The 22,052-nt window shown below is 45.0% G+C and overlaps 1 protein-coding gene across 1 annotated transcript in view; it reads right to left on the bottom strand.

The window, feature by feature from the left end:
- The window catches only part of syt7b (synaptotagmin VIIb), a gene marked incomplete at both ends in the record, with an annotated part of 59,144 nt that extends 39,422 nt beyond the window's left edge, over window positions 1-19,722 (bottom strand). The window contains 4 exons of the mRNA XM_080528089.1: window positions 4,236-4,370; window positions 7,091-7,170; window positions 16,993-17,096; window positions 19,629-19,722. Of these exons, the coding sequence (XP_080384215.1) occupies window positions 4,236-4,370; window positions 7,091-7,170; window positions 16,993-17,096; window positions 19,629-19,722 (413 nt within the window). The remainder of the gene's footprint in view (window positions 1-4,235; window positions 4,371-7,090; window positions 7,171-16,992; window positions 17,097-19,628) is intronic.
- Between the last annotated feature and the right edge of the window lie 2,330 nt (window positions 19,723-22,052).

The following is a 22,052-nucleotide window of genomic DNA, read 5'->3' as shown; positions in this document are numbered from 1 at the left end:
CGGGGTTGTTAAAGGGTGCTCAGCAGATCTGCTGCCAGTCAGTCTGTCTGTGTCAGTTTGGGCTGGCAGCCATGATGTCTAATGATGAGGGTTGTTCACCCACACCTGTCCACTCAGTGTTGGGTAATATATCATTCTTTTTTACCTCAGCTCCCATCCTAAATGGTCTGGAACGGACAACGGGTGAAACTAAAGCACGCTGTTCCGTGCCAATCAAATAGTACTTTCCAGCGCTACTTTTTTTTAGCAGCTATATTATAGCCAAACTCAACACAGCTCAGGTTTATCTTTGGTTTGGCTCTGTCGTGTGAATGGACCTATCGCTAAGCCACGCCCCCCAAAATGGAAATTGTCTATATACTCGGACAAACAACTGGCTAATATCTGATGGTGAAAAGCTTCTAGACGAAATATTCTTGTCATCTTTAAAAAAAACATGTTTATTACTTGCTGTGGTAAATCAGAAATCAGAAATTTGCCAACTCCCGCCATTGTAAGTCATTGAATGTCAGTGAAGGGTTGTTTGTTTGTCCGAGATTTGGGAAGGGGGCGTCCATTAGAGATGTTGTTAGGGATTCAGACTAACCTTAATTCACCATACAGAGCTGAGCTGAGCTGAGCTATGCTAGGCCAGGTTACACGTCCTCTGTAGTGACTAAAACAGTTCTGGAAATGAAAGGTGAAGAGGAGACAATCTGAACCAGCACAGTGGCGGTTTGGGTCGGCCCTGTAGCGTGGCCCCTAAGGAGACACGTGTGTGAACAGTAAGTACCTGTCAGTCAGCAGACGGGGCCGCTCGACAGCATCGCTTAGCACTACTGCATTAAATATACATGGTTGAATTGATTACTTTACCAAGGTTTTACCTAGCGTCATTGTAAAACCTTGGTAAAAGTAATCAATTCAACCATGTATATTTAATGCAGGGTAACAGGGTCGTAAAAATCTTCATAATAATACTTACTATGGCATTTTCCGGTTTTTAATAAGAGAAAACTATTTAAACTACCTAAAGTAGTCTTAACTGTTTCTTCTTTCACATTATGGGATGCCCGGTGGTAACCACAAACAGTTATACTACGGTATGCTTGGTGGTCAAAAGACTAGGTTGTTTGTTGCAGTTGATCGATAGTGAATCTGTTGAGAACACACTTCACACCCGCCCCCCCCCCCCCCCGCCAATAGTTGCCAATGAGGACAACATTTCACATTTCAAGGACAAGAGGAGGTCTACTCTGTTACATACAGTATATACATCCAGCAGGGATACACATGGAGATAGGGAGGGGCTCTATCATGGGGTACACATGTAGATAAGGAGGGGCTCTATCATGGGGTACACATGTAGATAGGGAGGTGCTCTGTCATGGGGTACACATGTAGATAGAGAGAGGCTCTATCATGGGGTACACATGTAGATAGGGAGGGGCTCTATCATGGGGTACACATGTTAGATAGGGAGGGGTTCTATCATGGGGTACACATGTAGATAGGGAGGGGCTCTATCATGGGGTACACATGTAGATAGGGAGAGGCTCTATCATGGGGTACACATGTAGATAGGGAGAGGCTCTATCATGGGGTACACATGTAGATAGGGAGGGGCTCTATCATGGGGTACACATGTAGATATGGAGGGGCTCTATCATGGGGTACACATGTAGATAGGGAGGGGCTCTATCATGGGGTACACATGTAGATAGGGAGGGGCTCTATCATGGGGTACACATGTAGATAGGGAGAGGCTCTATCATGGGGTACACATGTAGATAGGGAGAGGCTCTATCATGGGGTACACATGTAGATAGGGAGGGGCTCTATCATGGGGTACACATGTAGATAGGGAGGGGCTCTATCATGGGGTACACATGTAGATAGGGAGAGGCTCTATCATGGGGTACACATGTAGATAGGGAGGGGCTCTATCATGGGGTACACATGTAGATAGGGAGGGGCTCTATCATGGGGTACACATGTAGATAGGGAGGGGCTCTATCATGGGGTAAACAAGTAGATAGGGAGGGGCTCTATCATTGGGTACACATGTAGATAGGGAGGGGCTCTATCATGGGGTACACATGTAGATAAGGAGGGTCTCTGTCATTCAAGGGAAATCTTTAGCTCTCAAATGAGCCTGTCAGTGAAGAGAGCGTCCTGTCCTTGTCTCAGTACGTAGCGTTGCCGTGAGCACTACAGCACGCTACCTGGATCTCAATGCAGCACACTGACCAGAATCAGCTTCACTGCATCCCCAGCCCATCAACCCTGAAGGCAATATTATACCCATCTAGAATAAACCCTTTCTTACCTCTACCATAGAAATGTCTAAAACCACAATCATTTAACATGTTTAAAAAAAGTTAATCTCCCAGCTCACTTAAAAAAAAAAAAGCATAAAATGACTGTACCAACCTCCAAAAGTCTGAACTTTTAGTAAAACATACATTTGAATATTGTGAAAAAGTTCAATATTTTCCGTAATTTAATTCAAATGAATTCATATATTCTAGGTTCATTTCAAGCCTTTTCGGGTTTGGATGTTGATGATTACGGCTTACAGCTCATGAAAATCAAAACTCCACGGTATCCACGCCACGTCGCATTGATGCAGTAATTCGTGCAAAAGGTGTCCTGACCAAGTATTGAGTGCATAAATTAACATACCTTTCCCGAAAGTCGACATTTCGGTATTATAGATCCCTCTTTTGATCAGTCTTATTAAAATATTTTAATTTGATATACTGGATTTTTGATTTTCATTAGCTGTAACCCATAATCATCAATATTAAAACAGCCTAGAAGGTTGAAAAAGCCTTGAAATAATATTTCACTTTATGTGTAATGAATCTAGAATATATAAGTTTATAAAAGTATAAAAGTTTCACTTTTTGAATTAAATGACGGAAAATAATGAACTTTTCCACGATATTAAACATTTTTTAGATGCACCTGTGAGACTCTACACAGGACACACTACAGAGTGTGTTCGGAGGGTCCAGTAGACCAGACAAACCAGAACTACAGCCTAAGGCAGCCTTATAGCACGGCGAGGTGGTGGAGGTGGTGGAGAGGTGAAGGCACAGAACCAGTTGGCACAGAGAGAGTGTGGGGAGGAGGTGAGAAGCAAAGAAACAAACAACTCCTATAGGGTTTGCCCAGAACAACAAACAACAACTAACAACAACAACAGCGACCAAAGAGGAACAGAAGCTTTAAATAAATAAAAAATAAATAATTAAACGGTCAACCCTCTGTGACAAACCGAGGATGGCGGTTCAAGAGGAGAGGGGGGGGTCATGTCACGCTTGGGTGCCCTTAAGTTTGGGGGGGGGGGCGGGAGGGGGGGGGGGTTAGGGGGGACTGAGGGTTGTCCGTCTCCATGGTAGCACTCCATGGGTTGGAGGTGAGGGGTTAGAGGTTAAGGGTTAGTGAGACTGGCAGGGCTGTAGGGAATAGGGGGCTGTCTCCTCATTTTTGGTTGATAGAATGTAGCATAATGTGAGTCTAGTGTTCCTGCATTCTGAGTCTAGTGTTCTACGGCTACGATGGGTGTTTGTGTACTGAATGTTCTTGTGTCACAAAAGATAATGCAGCGAGTGCATGTGTGCGCCCTGATGGTACAGACTAAGGCGTGTGTACGGTATAATTAATAGTACGTACAGTTCAACTGAATGGGAAAGTGTGTCCAAACTTTTGACTGGTGCTGTATAAAGTACATGGGCAGCCTCAGTCTTGGCACACCATGAAGCAAGCACCTGCGTCTATTAGTGTCCTCTCCTCCAATTACAAGAATAACTGATGCATCCTGGGAACACTCTTAGAGATTAAGACTTAATAGCCTCGATCGAGTCGTTAAGACCAGTGGTAGGAGGAGGAGACATCACGGCTGACCTCCATCCAGTCTCCCTCTCTTCCACGTGTGGAGGAGAGGAGGAGACGCATGCAGGTGGACTGGAAAACTATGTGTACTGCACTGTCGACGCCCCTAGGTAGACATGCACGGCACGTGGATGGAATCTCTTGAATGCAAAGTTAAGTTAAGTGTGTGTCTAAAATGTTCAGTTTTGAGTCGGGTCTGAGGATGTTGTGGAGGGTTTGAGGTACACAGAGCTCAATATGAAAGGGTTGGGTTGGCTTCCCCCCCCCGCTACCCCGCCCACCCCTACCCCGCCCCCCCTTCGTTACAGCCCTGCACAGAGAGAGGGGTCCCTTACCAGCCGACAACCGAGACTCACTTGGGCGTGAGGCGAGGGTCTCCGTACGGGGCATAGGGGGACATGTTCAAGAGGAACTCCTTGGGCGGGTAGGAGCTCCATCTCTGCTGCACGTTGCTGCTGTCATTGTTATTCCAAAAGTCCCTGTCTAGGTCGCTGTCAAGAGAGGGAGACAGGTCAGAGCAGCACAGCCAATCACAGTAGAGCAGGAGGGAGGGGTTTCAGTGACAGACAAGATCAGAGCAGAACAACCAAAATCACAGTTGAGTGAAGCGAGAAGAGTTTCCTTGGGGAGAGACAGGTCACACAAAGAAACTCAGAGCGTTTGTTAAATAGGTGAATAGTCGACATTCAAATCCAGGTGATTTACGATCTCTAATATGCGTTATATGGTGTATAAAATTGAAGTAGAGGTATTTTACCAGTAGGATTACACGGTTGATCATACCGTTTCAGAGAGAAGAAATAATGTTATGTGCAAAGGTACAAAATATTTAAATCTTAAAGTTAAGGATCAAATGTGGAAGCAGGGACCTAAACCGTGAGTAATATACAAGGTTTCTGTGAGCCAGCGTACTGTATCTCCCAGAGAACATATCAATAGTGCATTCCAGATTATAACTCTGTGTAAGGGATTAGAAAACAGTCACATATATCATATATGTCGGCAAACAAATTAATCACACTACGACAAAGGTGGGTTACACAGAACCATACATATACTGTGGACAGAGATAGAGAGAGAAAGAACGAGAGAGAAATAAGAGGGGGAGAGATAAAAGACCGGGAGGGGGGAGATAAATGGAGAGCAAAGGAGAGAATGGGGGGACAGAAAGAGGAATGAGGAGCGAGGGAGAGAGAGAGAGAGAGAGAGAGAGAGAGAGAGAGAGAGAGAGAGAGAGAGAGAGAGAGAGAGAGAGAGAGAGAGAGAGAGAGAGAGAGAGAGAGAGAGAGAGAGAGAGAGAGAGAGAGAGAGAGGAGTGCTGGCCAGCTGGAGTAGAGTCAGCCACCACCAGGCCTTGGGCAGTTCAGCTGAAACCACGAAGGAGGAAGTTCAACAACATGCTACAATAACAACATCACACATGTTAGAACATACCATCCTCACAGATACCAGTCACTGAGTGATACAGTGTCATAATAACAAATGAACAGCTACCACCCAAATGAACACATCCACTAAGGTTAAGATTGGAGATGTTTAAGTGTCTTAGTGGTTTATTGTTCTATTGTTATAGGCTACAGGTTAAGCTCAATACTTAGTCCAGTGCTTGATCAAGTTAGGTTGGTCAACTTTGAGTATGGACAACTATTATAGCCTCCTGCTGTATATATCAACATCACATCAGATAAGGGGAGCAACTTTTGTCTAATGAATAAAGAACGTTAAGGTTTAAAGTATACGCAAGACTAGTAGTTTATCAGCAAGATAAGCGCTTCATTTTCACTTAATTCACTTAAGTGTGCCGTGACAATACATTTCGCCTTTAATATGCTCCGATTATTATTAATAATAGGCACTTAATGCCTGTGCCTTTATCTCCGGCCTGTCAAACTGAGCACACTATCACTACTACTCTCTCCCTCTTGGCTCCAAGATACTAGGAGAGAATTCTACAACCTACACTAAAAAGGACAAGAGCTATTTTCCTTTCTAAATGTGTTCCTTCCCCTCTACATCCCTGGAGGGTGGGGGGTGAGGATTATTGTTTTTTATTTGAGCAGCCACCAGCTCCTTGGTACTCTTCCTCACCCCTGTTTACTTTGCTGTAGTGTAGCTGGAGCTAAGCTCAGCCACCCTGTGCCAGCCCAGCGTTCCCCGCTGGCAGTGAGATTCATTTACACAAACACACCCACGACTCCCCCAGACTGTCTTCTTCTTCTCAAGCGGTCAGACTCAAGTGGGTATTAAAGAAGTGCCTGGGCTGTTCTAGCTACTTAAAGTTCTGCTCACTGTTCTGCTACTTTTGCACTTCTGGTTGGATGCTAAACTGCATTTCGTTGTGTTGTACTTGTACTCTGACGATGACAATGAAGTTGAATCTAATCTAATCTACCGTAATCTAAAGACCCACTTAAAGTGACTTACATGATATACATACCTACTTTAGTTGTTTAGGATTTAAACAAAGTCAAAAAGAAGCAGGAAGTAGTATTGTAACCACAAAATCAACAAACCGCAGGATTGATGGGGCATGATCGCTTGCATCTAGTGTTGTAAGCTGTTTGTTCCTAGGTTCTCAATGTTTGTTTTTCAGCGAGCTGTAATGTTTACCAATTTATTAGCAAAACTGCAGTGTCTCTCCAGCCTTTAACTGAGGAGATACGGTAGACCCAGAACTGTCATATCATTCTGTGGAAAGATGACAAACTGTCCAAAAGAGCCGTCCTGAAAAGAATTGATTTATGCAGCATTTCTGTTTGGCGGTTGGAGGCTATTACATTTTTGATGAGTTATTTTGAAGCTTGCTTTTGTCTAAAATGTTTAGAAAGTTTACCTTGACTTTACCTTGACTTAGCGAACAGGTTGTTTTTCGAGCTTGCAAAAGACCACACTGACTGTGCTAGGTTAAACAACAAGATAACTACCGCTACTTCAGTTAAACATGACATACAGATTACGAGAGGAAATACATCTTTAGGCTGTCTGTGTCTTTTTCGAAAAGCTCTCTTAGGGTTTTGTTAGTATTCAAAATAATATTGAAGATGTCTGCCAGCGTTTTGAAATGACCTGACAACCTAAGCATATCGAAACTGTCTGGAACAAATGTTGAATGTTTCTGTGAGACTGCTTTAGGGAGTTAGAGAGTACACTAGGATGCGAGAACTGTTATTGAGAGCTCCTTCCCCTTCGCTCCCCCGCGGCCAACACCTACTTGATGGCTTTGTTTTCCCCTCGGCCGCGCACGGACTCTGGGGTGCTCGCTGCCTCCACCCCAGGTTTGTGCCTCTTCCCCTGGAGACATAGAGAGAGAGAGAGAGAGAGAGAGAGAGAGAGAGAGAGAGAGAGAGAGAGAGAGAGAGAGAGAGAGAGAGAGAGAGAGAGAGAGAGAGAGAGAGAGAGAGAGAGAGAGAGAGAGAGAGAGAGAGACAGAGAGAGAGAGAGAGACAGAGAGAGGGAGAGAGACAGAGAGAGAGACAAAGAGAGGGAGAGAGAGAGACAGAGAGAGAGAGCGAGAGAGAGAGGGAGACAGAGAGAGGGAGAGCGAGACAGAGAGAGACAGAGAGAGAGCGAGACAGAGAGGGAGGGAGAGAGAGCGAGAGAGAGAGAGAGAGAGAGAGCGAGAGAGAGCAAGAGAGAGCGAGAGACAGAGGAAAGGAGGGAATAGAGATGGTGTTAAATCATTTCCTGCTTGTCCATGGCAGTTAGCCTTTGAGTCTTTTGTCTTGATTGCTGTTTACATCTGAAAACACTTTACCAGCAGAGCATTCATTACAGCGCCTTTAGAAAACCATCAGGGTTGTAAAATATGAACAATTATTCCATGCAGAGACGTACAGCCAGCTCTGAATATAAAGGTGACTCAAATTCCACCCATTCCACAACAATGAGCCCTACACCAGAGCGAAAGGCACACACACACACACACACACACACACACACACACACGCATACACACACACACACACACACACACACACACACACACACACACACACACACACACACACAGGTATTGACTTATCTATGATCACAAGAGTGAAGTTGTCATGGAAAATGTGGAACCGATAAGTACTCAGGACACTGATTATAAAATGTGAGCATGCAAGCGTGGCATAAGCCATTGAAGAACAACTGACACATCAAACATCGAGCGCACACACCCTGAGAGTACAGCTGGCTACACACACACACACCCTGAGAGTACAGCTGGCAGTGGTTGTTTATTCATTCGGTTGCTTGTTGTTCACTTTTATAATTTTTTTACACCTCTTCAAACAGACTGAAAAATAGCTAATGTGATTCCCTTTGAAAGTGTCATTATAAAGCCGTTAAGGCAGAGTGAGTGGGAACACATCGCCACTCCACATTACTGCTGCCTGCCCGCAGCTTAACCCTTTGATGCTCCACACGGGGTCAGAAACGCTATCGTACGGTTCGACACCTACTCATGTCAGCGGAGAACACAGCAGCAGGTGGCCCAACGGTGCTCTGGCACGATGTGCTGGAAGTTAACACCCTCACCAACCAGGGTGGCCAGATGGGATAGACAATTTCCCTGCCTAACCACAGTCTTAAAAACCGCTAAATCCACCAAAAACCATCCCAAAACCTATATTGTCAGAAAACCGCTAATTAGTATTGGACAGTAGGGGCCCATCTCCTGCTACTAAACGGTATGTCTGTTGCCAATGATGTTTGTCAAATAAAATAAAAAAACCTGCACATTGTACGTAGCTACTAGGGTGTGTGTTTTTTTAACTTCACACATTTTGTAACTTTCAGGCACTGACATTACCGCCTAAATGCTATTTTTCCAGCCCAACCTGCCCAAATGCTTTTTTTCCCAGCCCAGTGTGATCCAAAGTAGTCCATTAGGCGGGAACACGCCCCCATCTGGCAACCCTGTCACCAACTGTCACTCTTACCAACTGCCACCCTCAGTGCACAACAGCCCGATTACATGGGAGGTGTGACCGCTGCACGGTGGCTATTCATCAAGGAGGAGCAGGGCAAAGAGCTTTTTCCATGCCAAAATGTGAAGAGGCACACATCCTCCCCAAACATATTATACAGAGGCGATGAGAAGACGAAAATGAAAAAATGAAATGAAATGAAAAACAAAATATGCAGCAGCCACCGCCCAGTCACAGGGGGACATTAGACAGGAGGGTCAAGTGAAGAGGAAGATATCCGCCCAGTTGCCAAAGACAGAGAAGTCAGCAGCTGGCGTTCCCAGAGCACCAGGCCTGTGTGTGTGAGGGAGCACAGACATGCGGTTGTCATTGGTGACATTGAGGGATGGAAGCACTGAGAGGGCAGTGTGAGCTGCACCCATGTGATTCTATTCCGTCAGTTTTAGTTTTATTTTATCTGGTCACATTCAACACAGTTCACTACAGTTCACTACGGTTACACTATAGTTCACTACAGTTCACTACGGTTAGACTATAGTTCAATATCAGTGTTATCAGTTATCAGTGATATGTGTATGTTATTTGTGACAAAGTGACAAATAAACATATTTCAAATTATTAAATGTATTATTGTTTGGTCCAAATCACTGCTAAAATACACACACACACACACACACACACACACACGCACACACGCACGCACACACACACACACACACACACACACACACACACACACACACACACACACACACACACACACACACACACACACACACACACACACACACACACACTGACAAAGTAATCTATATTCGTTTTACATACTCTAATTCCCAGCCTACATAATCATTGTTCTACTGCCCCTTTCTGTCACTATTTTTACTTATATAGTGTTGTTTATTACATTGTTGTCTTTTATTATATTGTTGTTTGTATCTTTATGTCCTATGCATCAACCACACCAAGTACATTTCCTGTAAGTGCGAATATACTTAGGAATAAAAAAGAATTCTGATTCAGATTCGGAAATTGATTTTAATATTTTATATTAAGATATAGCAAACACTCAGCCATGCATGACGTAACATAGGAAATGAATATCATTTCCTCATATTCATAAGAGTTATATTTGGCCCATGATGTTGTGCATTAGAAGGGGTTTGCATAGCTTGTGCCTCAAAGGGTTAAATGCCCTTCACGAACCACAGAGGAGCAGAGTTCTGGCTTTAGCTCTGTGTCCTAACCTCTCTCCAACAAACACAGACTTGGAGGAGGCTAGATTTCTAACAGTCAAGACTTTGCTATCAAGTGCAGCTCATCTATCATTTAACACTATCATAAAATCTTCAGAAGGCTTGGAGGAGAGGGAAGGGAGGGGAAGATACAAGACATAGCTGGAAGTGAGAGGAACAGAGAAAGGGAGGGAGAGACACGAGAGAGAAAGAAAGAAAGGCAGAGGCTGTGTATGATGAGCGAGTGGGAGGGGCAGCCAAGAAAGAGCGAGAGAGAGAGAGAGACAGAAAGAGACAGAGAGAGAGAGACACATATAGAGAAAGAGAGAGAGAGCTACAGTGAAAGCATGAGGGGGTTGAAACAGAATCCCAAATAAAGACAGTTAGATAGGAGCTGCAGTCCTCTGCCCGCCAACACCCCTCCCTCCCTCCCTCCCTCCTCCTTCCTCTCCCTCCCTCCCTCCCTCCCTCCCTCCCTCCTCCTTCCTCTCCCTCCCATTTCCCCCTTCCCTCGCTCTGCCCCACCCTCACTCCCACCCACCCTCCCTCCCTCCCACCCTCCCTCCCTCCATCCTCCTTCCTCTCCCTCCCATTTTCCCCTTCCCTCGCTCTGCCCCACCCTCACTCCCACCCACCCTCCCTCCCCCCTGCCGTAATCGACCCAGGAGACCTGTTCCTGATGTCTTCATCTTCCTCTCCCCATTTGCTGGGCTTTTACCACCATCATGTGATAAATATAACCTCAATTTCTTGTTATGTCTACTACAATTCTGGAACATCTACTGACTATCATGTGATAAATATAACCTCAATTTCTTGTTATGTCTATTCCAATTCTGGAACTGTCCTATATAGGGCATGCAATACAGGGTTTCTCCTAGGGCTGTATAGATAAAAAGATTAATTGAATAGATAATTCAAGGGAACGCTTTAATTGATAATACATTTTTGGAAAGAATTCTATATGTCAGAGCAAGGACAATAAGTTATAGCCAGAGTGAGCTTGGGTAGATGCACACATAGTGAGCGTGTGTAGGAGCACTTACCTGTTCCTATTATGAATAATGTACATACCAACCGATGTACATTGAGGATGAACCAGTAACCTTAATGGAAGTGTTACAGATCTTTCCTTTTCTCTCTCAATGTACTGTATATGTGACGGCTGCTTTTTTAATTTTAAATTTTTTTTATTATGTTTTTAACTTATTATGTTTTTTTTTAAACTCTGTAGCACTGCTGTACATCACCTTCATGTTTTGTTGTGTCTATTTTTTGTCTTTTTAATTTATTGTCCAACGTCAACTGTTACTTGTGATGTATGTCTGTTCATTGTCTGTTTATTGAAAATAATAAAAACTATAAATCATTAAAAAAATAAAACTCTGTAGCACTCTGAGATTCTTTTGAATGAAAAGTGCAACAGAAATAAAATGCATTATTATTATTACGGGGGAACAAGTCGGCAACCAACCAAATGTTGAGAGTTTTATTCAATAAAATGTAAAAGAAAAATGAATGACACACTCGCTAGTCAAGCCAAAAACATTGCAGTGCAGTGGATTCGGTGAGTAATCCTCACTACTACCTAGTCAGAATAAAGGTCAGAACATTTTGATTGAGTGCTGACTCGTTCCCCATTTCGCCAGCTGTCATCACCGATGTGATCCGTCAACAGTGCTTCACCAGTGAGTCAGTTGGCAGTTGGTCAGGCGTCAACTTGCTTGTTGTATGCATGCTAGGGTGTCTAAAGCCCAGTTCACATCAAGGATTCACAACGCAACCGGTCAGTTTTAGAAAGTTGCAGAGAAACAACTCGGCAGATGTTCCAATTAATCCGGACGTTCTGCTGAGACTTGACAAGTCAAATCGCTGGCGACGCCTCGCAACTGCCGCCGGCGCAGGGTAATTCGGAACCGCTGCAACTCGAGTTGCGTCGTGTTGCGAATCCTAGATTTGAACTGGGCCTTAAGACTATAACTTCACCATCTATGTCTCCACCGTCTATGTCTTTCCACAGGCTTGTATTGTAATGTCCTTGAATGTGAATGCCTACGTTTATGGACGTACAGTATATCAATCAATGTTTGTGGAGCTATCACGCTCAGACTTAAATGACAGGTTGAGGAGATGAGATAGCAAGAGGAGACGGTAGGAAGAAATCTCACTCGGAATGAAGCGTCTCGTTCATAAGGAAATGCATCATTCTGCTTGGCTACACAGAGACAGCAGCAGGAGAACGGAAGGACGAAAGAAAAAAACGGAAGGCGTATATGGAAGATAAGACAGAGACAAGCAAGGTCTCCAAAGGGTAAACAGGTAGGGTATGAAAGAAAGGAGACAGAGAAACAAAGAGGACAGAGACCTACCGACAAGGACATAGAGATAAAAGTGACAAAAGGACGAATGCAAAAAGCGACAGTTGGTGAGGAGGAAGTGAAGAGGGGAAAAATACATAATATTGTAACGCAAGGACGGAGAGATGTATGGGTATGGGTGAACACACAGAGAGATGCAGAGTATCATGCGGTTGCAGAGTAGGAAAGGGTGGGCTTGGGTGGGTGTACTGTATGTTGACGCTGTTAGACTTGAGTCACTGTGGCCTGGGGTAGGTAGTCCAGTGGTCAAGCACCATGGTCCACACTGGTACATGTACAGTACCGGTCAAAAGTTTGGACACACTTCCCCATTCGGTTTGGACACACTTTCCCATTCAATCGATTGGGGGAAGTGCGTCCAAACTTTTGACCGGTACTGTATGTCGGCATTCATTCGAATCTGGCCAATGCCCTCTCCTCCCCTCCTTACTTTCCTAATCTCTATCCAATAAAGACGAAAAAGGCTCGAGTTACACTCAGGTGTGACCAAGCTAACAACAGTAGAGCAGTCTGTCTGTTCGCATTTAATGAACCTTGCTGCAGGCTGCTAAAGCTACAAAGCGAATATCTCACTTGTAACCGACAGCAACAGATATGTGCATAATAACAGTAACAAATAGCCTATGAGGGCATGTCCCACATAAACGCTGGCTTTTACGTATGCTACAATCTCTAGCTCACTTTACGACCACCCATTCACAGATGAAGTCAGTCCCCTGCATGTTTTATCAACCTCAGCTCAGTGCCCTCCGTGAATACGAGAGAGAGGGTAGAGGGAGGGAGGGAGGGAGGGAGGGAGCAGGGGAAGAGTATTTCCAGAGGAGATCAAATGCACGGGCAGAATCACAGTTTCTCAGGCAGCAGCCAATAGCTCACAGTTATGTTCACATTAGCATATGAATCATTAGCATGAGAACGGAATCCGGTGACAGGCAGTCCCACGCTGCGCACGCACACACACACACACACACACACACGCACACGCACACGCACATATACACACACACACACACACACACACACACACACGTATACACACACACACTCACACACACACACTCACGTACACACACACACACTCACGTACACACACACACGGCATTAGCTAATGGGGATCCTAATAAACAAACAAACAAACACACTCAAAGAAACACGCTCGCACGCGCACACACACACACACACACACACACACACACACACACACACTTCAGGGCTGAAAGCCATGTTTACATAACCTCATAGCCTCATCTCTCTCTGAATTTTGACTTCACATTCTCACACTACCTAAGATCCTTCACTACCAAGGTCCTTCACTACCAATATCTTTCACATCCCACACACACACACACACACACACACACACACACACACACACACACACACACACACACACACACACACACACACACACACACACACACACACACACACACACACACAGGATCAGACAACATACTGTGGAATACAATGGAATCATCAATAAATAAATAAATAAATAAAAAAAGAAACCCATGTGTGCACAGTAATGCAACTTTTATCCAAGCCATTTATTATGGGGGATATTTTCTTTGCTGATGTGCAATCCTCCATGCAAGCTTGTAAGAAACTGAAATGTTACCTCAAGAGGTTTGACAATATCTTTAACTAGAATATGTTAAATAAGTCCATGCTTCATGCTATCCTCAGGGCTTGTATTTTAATGTCCTTGAATGTGAATGTTTATGGACGTACAGCATATCAACCAATGCTTGTGGCTATCACACTCAGACTAAATGACAGGTTGAGGAGATGAGATATCAAGAGGAGAAGTAGGAAATCTCTCTCTCTCTCTCTCTCTCTCTAGGTCGTCCTCGGACGTCCTCCATCGGCGATCCCTTGTGATGGATGCCCGTGTGTTGGCTCCCACAGCATCAGTTTCCTGGCTGGCAGCTCCTGGTGTCTCTGGCAGTGACCTGCCAGCCTCATTCTCTTGACTACTATTTTATCACTCACCCTTGGTGACCCCCCATGCAGATGCTTGATGTCGATGTCTAGGGACTTCTGCAGGATAGGCTCCAGCCCTCCATCGGCACTTCCAGTCATCCCGATCTTCCATCCATCTGGCTAGCTCTCCGGTACTTTCCGCTCCTGCATCTTTCTTGAGTACATCCACGTACGTTAGTGTGGGACGCCCTCGTGATCGATGCCCGTGTGTTGGCTCCAACAGCACCAGTTTGCTGGCTGGCATCTTCTGGTGTCTCCCTGGTGTCTCTGGCGCCTGCCAGCCTCATTCTCCTGACTAATATTTTCTCACCTCACCCTTGGTGACCCCCCATACAGATGCTTGTTGGTAACTTGCTCACTCTTGTCGATGTCTAGGGACTTCTGCAGGCTAGGCTTCAGGGTCCAACATTCACAGCCGTATAGGAGAATGGAATCTACCGTTACATAGAAGAAGCTGAGTTTGATTTGTCGTGGGAGGTTGGTGTGCCACACACTGACCATGCTGTTCAGGGCCCTCCAGACAAGTGCCTTCCTCACTTTAAGTGAAGTCTTGCTCGGACGAGTTGACCCATGAGCCCAGGTATTTTAAGTCATTGACTTCCCTCAGAGCAATGCCTCCTGTTGTTATTAGAGGTGGATGGTCCGGGAGGATGTTATAGGTCATTACCTCGTTTTTCTTGGCATTTAGCCGAAGGTCAACCATGGCACACTCTGTCTCCACTCTGCACAGGAGCTCCTGTGCTTGCTCTAAGTGGTCGGAGAGCAGGCTGATGTCGTCCGCGTAGTCCAGGTCCGTTAGGACTACGAGTTCCTGCTCCCATCCACAGATGGCCTTCCTGAGTGCATAGTCTAGGACTATGAGGAAGAGGAAGGGGGCCAGGGTGTCCCCTTGCAACACCCCAGCCAGGATGTCAAACTCCTCACTGTTGCCATCTGGGGGGGTCATCACCTTGGCTCTTGTACCCGTGTACATGGTCTCTATGGCCCGGAGTAGATTGGGACGGACACCGTAGGCCTTAAGTATCTTCACCATTGAGCCTCTGTGTATCGAGTCAAATGCCTTTTTTGAAATCGATAAAGCACAGTACCGCAGTCAGGTTGTTCTTTTTCACCTCCTCGATGATTCTCCTTAAGGCCAAGATCTGGGCCACGGAGGTCCTCTCCTCTCGAAAACCATTTGGGTTTTTTTCCTCAGGTGAGGGTCGATGACGCACCGTATGCGGTTCAGTATCATGCGGTTGTACATCTGTGTCAGACTGTGTCAGGGGGTAGTGGTGGTCTAGTGGATAGTGAGTTGGACTTGGGATCGGAAGGTTGTGAGTTCAAATCCCGCCTGAAGCCACACCACTACTAGTGTGCCCTTGGGTAAGGCACTTAGCCCTCAGTTACTCCAGGGGGAATGTCCCTGTAATTCGTAATTGTAAGTCGCTTTGGATAAAAGCGTCTGCTAAATGGCAAAAATTAATTTAATTTAATAGACTGATGCGTCAGTAGTTGTCTGGTTTTCGAGAGATCTCCGGATTTAGGGCACTGGGATGATGTCAGAGAGAGACCACATACCAGGCTGGTTGTTTTTCCGTCAGAGCAAGGTTGCAAGACTCCAGGATGATGTCATCAAGATGATGTCGCTCGATGATGTCATCAAGATGATGTCACTCGATGATGTCATCAAGATCACAGTTCTTAAGGACCTCTGGGGGAATGCTGTCCAGCCCAGCGCTTTTTCCCTGCTTCAGCGTGAATTTCACTTTGGCAAACTCCCTGACTGTAGAGGGACCATCGTCAATATTGAGATTGGTGAGGAATGCAGGTCTCTCTTCCTCAGCTCCGTCCACTGTCAGGTGTGCCTAGGAGATGTCAGGTGTGTGCCGTGGAGATTTCGGAAGTGAGTCAACCAGGAGGTCACCCTCTCCTCAGGGGCTGTGGCCCGCAACCTGTCCCTTCCTCCACCTTTTCCGCCCACTCATCTCATTAATGACCCTCCGTGACTCCATGTACTGTTAGCCGTTGCTCACTAAAATATGACACACTCAATTATGCATTATGCATATGACACACTCAATTGTCAAAGGACCTTGCATTAAAAATAGTTTAAATCAACCATTTTTTCCCAAACCAAAATGTTTTCTGCCTTTCCTGTAAATGAGGAGAACACCACCAAACAGCTAATTATTAATCACTTCTAATTACCTGGGTGACCAACTATACAATTTTAATGACATTGGTTACAGAGAGGGGCACAAATACAGTGAACCGTTACGGAGAGAGAGAGAGTTTCGATCACTCTCTCCATCAGCTGTTCTCTTCTCTGTCTGTCTCTGTCTCTCACAGTCTCTTGCAATAACCAACACCTACGACTTGACACCTCTCTCTCACACTATCTGGCACTTCTATTATGAGGACGCGGGGCATGCCTGCACAAGTGTGCGAGTGGGTTCGAGTGAGCGAGCGAGCGTTTGTGTGTCTCAGCAACGAGCACATGCAAGGATACAGAAAGGTGGTTGCAAGGTGTACTACTGCACGTTGACCTTGTCTAAAATCTCAAAAACAACATGATACGACGATGTCATTATTCAACTTGTGTGATCTGATTATTACACTCACCAGTTTGCGTTGACACCAGGTGCAGACGCCACACAGAGCAACAAGCCAGACAGCACATACCGTCAATCCCAGAGAAACTAGGAACACACTGAGAGAGACTGTGCCTAGAGAGAGAGAGAGAGAGAGAGAGAGAGAGAGAGCGAGGGAGAGAGAGAGAGAGAGAGAGAGAGAGAGAGAGAGAGAGAGAGAGAGAGAGAGAGAGAGAGAGAGAGAGAGGAGAGAGGGGGGGGGGGGTAGTGGGTTAATAATACCCTTCAAAAGGTTAAAATACGGAATGAAAAGAACAAATTATTTGAGAAATAATACCATTTCCTACCATTTCCTTTTGGCAATATATTGGAAACATCTTATAAACAAATTAACGGAAAGTACACAAAATGAGGCATATCATGGAGGAGGGAGGCGGGGGGAGGTGGGGCTGTAATGTGCTTTTCTTTCTCCTCGCTTCATCATCACTGACCCACGGACAGAGCAATCTATCACCAGAGAGAGGGGGGGATATACTTTCCCCTCTCAGAGGCGAAACAGTTTCATATGTACTTTCAATGTAGGCCTAATCCAGGTTGGAGAAAAAAAATAAAAAATGAGAAGGAACAAGGAAAGAAAGAAAGGAAGGAAGAGAAAAACAAAATGGTCATTATCTGGTTCAATTACCAGTCTTTTAATCAGAGGCATCCTTCTTCTTTAGGTTCTTTCCTCTTTGGTGATCAGCTAAATATAAATCTTCCCTCAGTGTTTTTGTTAATCTCTCAAGACCAAACTTGGAGAGACAAAATATTCTTTCAGAACCCTTGCATTTCTAAAAAGATTCCTTTATTTTGTTTCCCAACAGCTTTTTCTTCTACCGCTGTCTCTCGACTGTGCTATTCATCAACCCCACCTCCGCACGCCATTGCCTTTTGGTAAACAACTGTATCCAAACAACGGGTTCAGTCAGGTCTACCTTATTCTCCTTTCTCTGTGTGACATCCTCTCTTTTCCTGTCTCTCATCTCTCGCTCCACCGCTCCCTGTAAAACTTCATGTCTTAAGTCTGTAACTTATCGTGAAGTTAGAATTATAAGGTTCTATCTCCATTCTTTGTCAAAATTGAGTTTTTTTTACATAATCTGATCCATTAGGTGTTTATTAATGCCTGTGTGGTGTTGTTTTTAAAATGTTGACATTTTTGAGTTAGTAATTAATAAAATACAACGGTTCCATCTCACAGAACATAATGGAATGTAAAAACTTTGACGCTCAATATCTCTGAACTACCCTAAACGGAGATAGAACCTTATAATTCTAAGCTCACGATATGTCTGCAAGTTTGTCTGAGCAAATGAACATAAATTAGATTAATAGAAACATCCATATCCTCCTTGTCCTCCGTCTTCCCTCCTTTGCACTTGATTTAATCTCCTTCTGTCCTCCTTCTCGTCCTCCCTCTCTTTTCCTCTTTTAGATCTACCGGTTCTCTGCCTCCTAAACCCTCTCACCGTTATTTTTGTCCCCTTTTGATTTCTCTTCCTGCCTGTCTATTTAGGCTACCAATAATACAGAGAGCCTTTGTGTAACCTGTCCATCAGAGCAATCAGGAGGATACAATACGATGCCGAGAGTACCTAGAAACATGGATAATAGCCTAGCTACTACCTGTTCATTTCTGCTCACTCAGACATCAATTGAAAGTCTCATGAGAGTTGTGATAAATGGCCATAATGGACTTTAGATGGAGGTCTATCATATCCTGACAATTGTAAAAAGACTCTTTCATGTACTGTATGCTACAATAATGTCATTCTACACAGCTTCACCATTGTACCTAGCCTATATCTAATTGGATGACATTTTGACTTGCTGAGTAATTTAGCTTCTGCTTCCCATTGCTGTGTATTGTATATTATTGTATGGGGTTTCAATGATATGGTGAAAAAAAAAAAACTAGGCCTATGTGTATTATTTAGCCTAGTCCACAGTAATATTATGGTTGATGTTTGGTTGAAGGTGACAATATGAATAAAGACACAAATCATTACAAACAAACCATTTGGGTGTCTAGCTGCAAGTCAAAGCTGAGCAGTGTCAACAGCAGTTCGCCTATACAGAGTCAACAGGTCTGTAGACAACGCAGTCAATATGGAGCTCCACTTCATCCTCCAGCATCTTCGTGGATTTCAACTCCGCATTCAATACCATCGTCCAAGCTCTTCTCCAGGACAAGCTGTCCCAGCTGAGCGTACCTGAGCCCACTTGTAGGTGGGTCACTGACTTCCTGACAGACAGGAAGCAGCACGTGCGGCTGGGCAAGCTTGTCTCGGAGCACCAGGACCATCAGCACTGGAGCCCCACAAGGCTGTGTGCTCTCTCCTCTACTCTTCTCGCTCTACACCAACAGCTGCACACCCTCTAGCCACCTCTCTATCAAACTCCTGAAGTCCGCAGACGACACACGCCTCATTGGATTCAACTACAGAAAGGAAGTTGACAGCCTGGCTTCCTGGTGCAGCCAGAAACCTGGAGCTGAAAACTTGAGCTGAAAAGAGATGGTAGCAGACTTCAGGAGGAGCCCAGCCCCAACTTCCCAGCTTATCATGTGTGACTCTCCCCAGTTAACACTGTGGAGTCAATCAGATTTCTGGGGTTAATACATTTCACAGGACCTCAGGTGCGCAGAGAACATCACCTCCACCATCAAGAAGGCCCAGCACAGGCTGTTCTTCCTGCGGCAGCTGAAGACATTCAACAACATGCTGCAAAAAGTGATGGTCATCGATACGCTCATCGATCACCGTATATAAGAGTGTTGCTTTGTTTGTGCTTTTCTTTTCACCCATTTTATCCCTTATTTTTGATGTAAAGCACCCTGTGCATTCGTGCTATGAAGGACGCCATATAGAGATAAAGTTGGACTTACTTACTTGCTATTCTTTTTGTTCCCAGCACCAGTCTCCACCTGTTCTGCTCTGTCTGTGTCTATCAAGGGGCTGATAGGTGTATGGGCTCCCTGCCATGATACATACAGTACCACCAGTCAAAAGTTTGACTTTCCCATTCAATTGTGTTTTAGTTGTTTATGTCTCACAGGCAAGAGAGCTCTCGAAAGAGTATCCATCCAAATACATCAAGCCTTGTATAACCATTTTATATTCAATAAATTGTTGATTTGCGAGTGTTCCCGACTGAACTGAACAGCAGCTGAAGTAGGGCCTAGTTACACACTGAAATACAAATACTGTCCATCTAGAAAACAGACCCACATTCTTGTGTATAACCGAAAACCCGAATAACCGAATAACTATGAAGATAATAGGCCTACAAGTCAAAATATGTTGAAGTGTTCGGCCTATGCAAATGAATGACCTGGTACAGGGGCTGTCCATTAAAAGAAAACATACTAATCAGGAGCAGAAAATAAGTCATGGCAGTTTCTTCACTCTACGTAAGAGGGTTGCTTGCACAGCGCAATTACCGCTTCCACAATGGTGCAGACCGACCCTAATATTGAAACCCATCTTCGTATGTCTCCCAGTGGCACAGCCATTAGATCGTGCTGATAGGCAGAGAATTGCATCCTGGTAATTAGCTATCTGAGCTCCTCTAATTGTTAGAGGCTCGGCCGGGAGAGATGACCACTAGCAGGGGTAGCGGAGGAAAAAAGAACAGCCATGCGTTCGTCTGGTGCTGTATGGGGGTTGGGGGGGGGTCAGGTGATTCACAGCGAGGAAACAACAGCAGCGATCCTGAGTAAAAGGTGCAGGCACCTGTAAACAAAGGATTGAGTCCAAGGCTGCATTATGACTGTGTGTGTGTGTGTGTGTGTGTGTGTGTGTGTGTGTGTGAGTGGTTTAGTCTGAGCTCCAAACAGAAACAGTTTTTTCTCCGCTAATGTTTGTACAGTCCAAATACCTCACATGGAGACAATCGATACAATATTAATGAGGTCGTCTGCGCAAGCTTGCAGCGCAATAGAATGACACGCAAAACACCACAATAGCTCTGACAAAAGAAAATAAATTAGATTCAACTGTATTGTCCATCGCAGAGTACAAGTACTATACAACGAAATGATGCATTTTAAATGTGACCACATTTTTAAAAAATCCAGCTCAGAGGAGGAAGGCTACAGTATGAGAGGATTCTTCAATTAGGCCGAGACTTTTACTGTTGGCCCTGGGCAGGGAGGACCCCCTGTCTGTACTGAGCACATCAGGGGTGACCTCTCACAGTGTCTCTCACCCCAGGATTGGCCCATCCCTGCGCTGTGGTGTGGCTGTCACACTGGGCTCCTCCTGTGGCTAAGACTACCAGAGCCAGACTCTCACAGCACTGTATCTGTCACTCACACACCACGCACAGGTGCACAATGTGTGTACACGCACACATACAGATACAATGCCATACTGGACAAATACACTACGGACACAAAGTATGTGGTACACAATTATCGTCTGGGGCTTTTTTCACGGTTTGGGCTAGGCCCTTTAGTTCCAGTGAAGGGAAATCTTAATGCTACAGCATACAATGGGATTCTAGAGAACTGTATGCTTCCAACTTCAACAGTTTGGGAAAGGCCCTGTTCGGTTATAGCTTGACAAAGCCCCCATACACAAAGTGAGGTCCATAATGACATGGTTTGGCCGAGTGTGGTCTGGGAGAACTTGACTGGCCTGCACACAAGAGCTCTGACCTCAACCCCATCGATCGAACACCTTTGGGATGAATTGGAACGGCGACTGCGAGCCAGTGAGTCCTTCTCACCCAACATCAGTGCCCGACCTCATTAATGCTCTTCTGTGTTGCTGGCCTTTCACTTCAAATACCAAGTGTAGGCCTACATCACGTACCAACCTCAAGAGGAAGGGTGACCGTGCCTTTGCGGTGATAGCACCGACCCTGTGGAACGCACAGAACCCTTCTGCCATCAAGTTTGACCCCACTCTGGACTCCTTTAGAGCCAAGTTAAAAACCCACCTCTTCGTAAATGATATTCCTTAAGTCTACTCCCTATTTTTGGTGAATTGTATTCCTGAGATGTACGTTTAAGTCGTCTGTGTCTGATTGCTTTCTGTGTTCCTTGTC

This window comes from Nansenia antarctica, assembly GCF_963989245.1.
Source record: "Nansenia antarctica genome assembly, chromosome: 4".
NCBI lineage: Eukaryota > Metazoa > Chordata > Actinopteri > Argentiniformes > Microstomatidae > Nansenia > Nansenia antarctica.
This window is presented reverse-complemented; position numbering and strand designations above follow the sequence as displayed.